General features: G+C 40.1%; 1 protein-coding gene and 1 non-coding gene across 2 annotated transcripts; both read left to right on the forward strand.

The window, feature by feature from the left end:
- Positions 1 to 1,548: 1,548 nt before the first annotated feature.
- Positions 1,549 to 1,655, forward strand: LOC138137605 (U6 spliceosomal RNA). The gene has a single exon (XR_011161806.1). It is a non-coding gene; the product is annotated as a U6 spliceosomal RNA (small nuclear RNA).
- A 219-nt stretch (positions 1,656 to 1,874) lies between these two features.
- LOC138136989 (golgin subfamily A member 6-like protein 26) lies at positions 1,875 to 2,486 on the forward strand. The gene has a single exon (XM_069056293.1). The coding sequence runs from the start codon at positions 1,875 to 1,877 to the stop codon at positions 2,484 to 2,486; it is 612 nt and encodes a 203-aa protein (XP_068912394.1).
- Positions 2,487 to 5,922: the final 3,436 nt, after the last annotated feature.

Consider the following 5,922-nt stretch of genomic DNA (forward strand, 5'->3'; position numbering starts at 1 on the left):
CGAAAATTGACAATAACGGTTTTTGTGTTAAAACATCAGTTATGTATTGCCTTGCCTTTTCGCATTCGGCAGTCCAATTGAACTGGACATTGTTTCTTGTTAGGTGTGTTATACAGGCAACCTTTGTGGAAAACGCAGGTATGAATTTTCTAAAATAACTGGCCAAGCCGATAAATTGTCGGACTTGTTTCACGTTAACAGGGGCTAGGCTTTTTTTAATCGCTTTAACTTTACGTTGATCAGGTCGGATACCATCGGCAGATATCTCACGGCCCAAGTAAGTTATTGTTTTCATTAAAAAGCGATATTTAGAGATATTAACAGAGAACCCTGCTTTTCGTAGTGTAATAAGGACCAGCCTTAGCTTTTCGTAGCCTTCTTCTACTGAGACGGAAGGTATTAAAATGTCGTCTAAATAGACTAGTGCAACATCGTATTTCAAATTTCCGAAGGCTACGTTAATAGCTCTCTGAAAGACAGCTGGCGCATTGGCCAGGCCAAATGGCATTCTCGTATATTCAAATTGCCCGTCGGGCGTCACAAACGCGGTCTTTGGGATTGAGTTTGGGGCGATCGGGATTTGGTGAAACCCCGATGCCATATCGAGGGATGTAAAGAATTTACCTTTACCTAAGCGGTATAGTTAGTCGTCTATCCGGGGTAACGGGTAACGATCTTTCACCGTGATTTTGTTGAGCGCGCGATAGTCGACACATAAGCGATCCGTTCCGTCATTTTTCTGGACTAAGACTACAGGACTACCAAATGGGGAATTGCTCTCGCGAATAATGTCATTTTTGGCAAGATCGTCAGTAATTTTTCGTACCTTCATACGTTCGGATTCCGACATGCGATATGGATGGTAATAGATTATTATGTCTTCGGTCAACGTGATGTTCAACTCGCCGGTATTAACGGAGTTAACACGGTTTCCTAACGTGAATAAGTCGGAAAAACTTGAAAGCAGATTCGACAGTTTTTGTCTACCCGCAGTGTCTAGGTCAGTGATGAAATTGATATCTGAACCTACTGAAATAATGTTAATCAAGGGTTTAGGGACGATTTTCTGAACATTCTTTTCTTTGTATAAAACTACGTCGTGATCGTAAATATTTTCTCCTATAACAATGTGGTAACTCGAGTGGCTACGTGGTACGATAACGAAGTCGAGTTCCACTTTTACGTCGGGGAGTACCACTAGGACTTTTGTGATAAAGAAGGACTTATGTACGGTGCCATCAAACCACTGTAACGGAGTGATACGAGAGATTTTTGCAAGTTTTAATTTGTTTACTAATGTTTCATTTATGAGTGAACACGTCGACCCCGTATCGACAAGGTAATTTGTTTCATAATCGCAAATCGTTATGGATAATGTTTTCAGACTACTGTTCGTAGAAAAAGAGTTAAAAAAAACGTGCTCTTCTTTGAATTGATTCGAGTGGGACGTATGTGGCGCAGCGTCTGCTTGCACGTGCTCGTTTCTGCTTTTGCGGCGGAAGCAGTCCGCGATATTATGACCGGGCTTTTTACAATATCTGCAGACATGTACTCGCTTCGGCGGTACATATACTAAAATTGGAACGATACAGAGAAGATTAGCATGGCCCCTGCGCAAGGATGACACGCAAAATCGTGAAGCGTTCCACATTTTTTTGGAATCCGATTCGAGCAGTCGAAGCGAGCGGACCTGTTTTACGGCGCGCGATAAGATAAGCGGCAAGTAAAAACGAGGTAGAATGAAAAAAAGTGATAGTGAAAGCGAGAGAGACGAAGATCACAAAAGGAAAAGAGAAGAAGGACGAGAATCAGAAGAGAGGATTAACCCATTTCGGAAAAGTAAAAAAGTGGAAAGATCACCTGTTAAAAAGCCAATGGATGAGGAAATGAAAAAGATGTTGGAAAAAATTATGGAGGATGTAGGGGAGATAAAGGAAGAGAATCGGAAGATGAGCCGGGAATTGGAACAACTGAAAAGTATGATGCGTGAAAAGGAAGAAAAATGGGAAAGAGAAAAGATGGAATTAAAAGAAAAAATGACAAAATTGGAGGAGAAAATGGAAGAGCAGGAAAAAAGAGTGAGAAAAAAGAATATTGTCGTAACGGGACTGGATGAAGAGGAATGTGAGAACGAGAAGAAACTGGAAAAATGGATGAAGGCAGAATTAGAGGTTAAAGTAAGGGTGAAAGAGATGTATAAAATAAATGGAGGAAAAATGATTGTGGCAGAACTTGAGAGCTGGGGGGAAAAACGGAAAGTTATGGAAAATAAAAGGAAACTAAGAGAAAAAAAAGGAAAGAGAGTGTACATAGAAGATGATATGACAAAAAAGGAGAGAGACACACAGAAGAAATTAAGAACGCTAGCCAAAGAAGAGCGAGAAAAAGGACTGCGGGTGAAAGTGGGTTATAAAAAGATATGGATAGAGGGAAAAGGTTTTAGGTGGGATGAAGAAAACGGGAAGTTACATACAGCAAATTTTTGAATAAGAGCGTAAGAAAAAGACGACAGGGCAGAAAAGGGAAAACGAACATGGAGAGGAATAAAGGAGAAAACGAGCAAATAAGAATAGTATTCTGGAATGTAGCGGGAATAAAAAATAAAGAGAATGAGTTTTGGAAGTATTTGGGAGAATTTGACGTAGTGGGATTGGTAGAAACGTGGGTGGAAGAAAAAGGCTGGGAAAGATTGGAAAAGAGAATGCCGAGAGAGTTTGAGTGGAAGTGTCAATATGCAGAGAGGGAAAGCAAGAAAGGGAGAGCGAAAGGTGGGATAATAATGGGTGTGAAAAAGGGACTGGAAGAAGAAAACGGATCTGGAGTAAAAGAAGAAAGAGGGTTTATGGAAAGAACGGTAAAAAGAAAACAGAGAAAATGGAGAATTGTAACAATATACAGCAGAAGTATGAAAGAAACGAAGAGAATAATAGAAGAGCGAGTAAAAGAGCAGGAAGAAGGAACTCTGGTGATTGGGGGGGATTTTAATGCAAGAATTGGGGGAAAAGGAAGGCGGATGGAAGAACAACAAGCAACAATAGAAAGAAGACCAACAAAAGATGGAATAGAAAACGCAGAAGGGAGAGAACTGGTTAGCTTAGTAGAAGAAAGAGGATGGGACGTACTTAATGGAAACTGCATAGGAGACGAGAAAGGGGAGTACACGTATATTGGATCGAGAGGGGAGACAGTTATTGATTATGTTATGGTGAATGAAGAAGCATGGGATAAAATAGAAGAATTTAAGGTGGGAGAAAGAGTGGAGTCGGATCATATGCCATTGGAAGTGAGGACAAAAGGAAGAGAGAAAGAGAGAAGTATGAAGGATGTTAAAAAAAAAATTGTGAAGAATATTTGGACGGAAGAAGGAAAAGAAAAGTATAGAGCAAGACTTAGGGAGGCAAAATACGAAGAAGAAGAAATAAACGAAAAAGTGAGGGAGCTGAGCGAGAACGTAAAAAATGCAACAGAAAAAAAAGAGATAGAGATAAGAGAGAAGATGGGGCTGTGGAAAAACGAGTGGTGGGATAAAGAATGCAGGGAAGGGAAGCAAGCAGCAAGAAAGAAACTAAGAAATTGGAAAAAAGAAAAAGCAACGAAGGAAGAGTACAAGACAGCACGCAAGAGGTACAAATTAGTATGCAAAGAGAAGAAGGAAAAGAAACGGATGGAAGAAGAAATGAAGATGAAAGGTATAAAGACGGAAGAAGAGGTGTGGAGATACATAAATAGGGAAAGAAAGAAAAAAGGAGAAATAGTGAGTGATAGAATTACTATGGAGGAATGGAGAAAGTACTTCAGTGAGTTGTTGGGGGGTGAGGAAAACAGACAAGAAAAGGAAAAGAGACAACACAGAGTGGGAGAAATAGAAGAGATAACAAGAGAAGAATTAGAGCAACAACTAAGAAAACTGAAAAGGAAAAAGGCACCGGGGAGGGACGGTATACAGAACGAATCGTGGATATATGGAACTGAAAGGGAAGTTGATAGGTTGTTAGAGATAATGAATGGAGTGTGGAAGGGAGAGGGCTTCCCCCAGGAGTGGAAGGAGGGGATAATATGCCCCATATATAAGAAAGGAGAAAAGGATACAGCCAGCAATTACAGGGAGATCACGCTCCTTAATACGGCATATAAGGTATACGCGATGATTGTGGAAGAAAGACTGATGAAGGAAATGAATGAGCGGGGTGCGTTACCAGACGGGCAGGCGGGATTTAGGAAAGGTAGAGGGACTATGGACAACGTATATATCTTGAATCATATAATAGGAAATGAGATAAAAAAGAGGGGTAGCAAGATATATGCATTTTTTGTAGACCTGAAGGCGGCTTTTGATAATGTGGAAAGAGACTTACTGTGGGAATACTTGAGAAAGAAAGGGATAAATGAGCATCTGGTAACAAAAATAGAAGAGATATATGAAGAGACGATAAGTAGAGTGAGAGTGGATGGAAGAGTGAGTGAATGTTTCAAGACGTATAAGGGAGTAAGACAAGGTTGTCCGCTAAGCCCCAGCCTGTTTGCAGCGTTTATAGGAGATATAGAGGAGATGTTCAGGAAGGGGCAGGCAGGGGGGGTCGTGGTGGGCAAAGAAAAAGTGTGGTCTTTGGCATACGCGGATGACTTGGTGGTGCTAGCGAGAGAGGAGAAAGGTATGAAAGAAATGTTGGGAAACATGGAGAAATATATGAGGAGGAAAAAGTTGACGGTGAATGTAGAGAAATCCAAGATGATGGTGTTTAGAAAGGGGGGTGGTAGGAGAAAAATAAATGAGTGGAGATGGGAAAAGGATAAAATTGAAGAAGTGAAAGAATTTAAGTATTTAGGTTATGTGATGAATGAAAGAAACACAGCAGCAGCACATGTGAGAGAGTTAGTGAAAAAAGCGAATAAAATAATAGGAGCGGTATGGGGGATAGGAGAGAGAAAATTTGGACATGACTTTAGAAGGAGAATAATGATGTTTGATAGTCTGGTGAAAAGCGTGATGATGTATGGAGCGGAAATATGGGGATGGAGAGAGCAAGAAGGGTTGGAAGGGGTGCAAGGAAAATATTTGAAATGGGTGCTAGGAGTAGATAGAGAGACACCGGGCTATATAGTGATGGAGGAAACAAAAAGGGATGGAATAAGAATAGAAGCAGGAAAGAGAGCAATAAGATTTCAGGAGAGGTTGATAGAGAGAGGAGAGTGTAGAATTTTGCAAGAGTGTCTGAAAGAAAAAAGGAAAGAAATAGGAAAAGGGGTATGGAAAGAGAGGGAGGCATATTTCGAAAGAAATGGGTATGCAGGAGCGGAGATAGAAAGAATGCGAGAGGGAGGCAGAGCAATGACATATGAATTGGTGCAGAGAGAAAGAAGAACGAGAATTAGGGAATCTAGGTACAATGGGAAGTATGAAAAAATAATAACGGAAGAACTACCAAAGTACCTAGGAAGAGAGAGTAGAAAGGAGAGAGTGATAATAGCAAGATTTAGGTGTGGAAATGAGGAGAGAGAGAATAAATATTGGAATGAGGATAGGATTAGAGTGTGCAGGATGTGTGGAGAAAAAAAGGAGACGATAGAACATATGTTGAATGAATGCGTAGAATTGAGAGAGAGAGAGGAAAGTAGAGAAGAAATGTTGAATGAGGACGGAAGAGGGATCGAATGGATGAAGAAGGTTGAGTGGAGAAGAGGGACAATATGTGGGGAGGGATAATTGTATGTATATGGAAAGCTGCTAATTTGTTATTGTTTTGAATTATTGTCTTATTTAGTTAGTTAGTTTTAGTTATTATATTATATTTTATTGTATTTTATTGAGTTAGTGGGAAATGTCGAAAATCGGATAATTTATAAACCTGTATAGGTATTAAATATACATACAACAACAACAATATCTGCAGACATGGTCGGTTTCTTGGTTTTTTGCAGGAG

Source organism: Tenebrio molitor, chromosome 8 (assembly GCF_963966145.1).
Source record: "Tenebrio molitor chromosome 8, icTenMoli1.1, whole genome shotgun sequence".
Lineage (NCBI taxonomy): Eukaryota > Metazoa > Arthropoda > Insecta > Coleoptera > Tenebrionidae > Tenebrio > Tenebrio molitor.

What these genes read in the sequence shown, in the direction of transcription:
- LOC138136989 (XM_069056293.1), top strand. Translation starts at nt 1,875, where the DNA reads ATGGATGAGGAAATGAAAAAGATGTTGGAAAAAATTATGGAGGATGTA.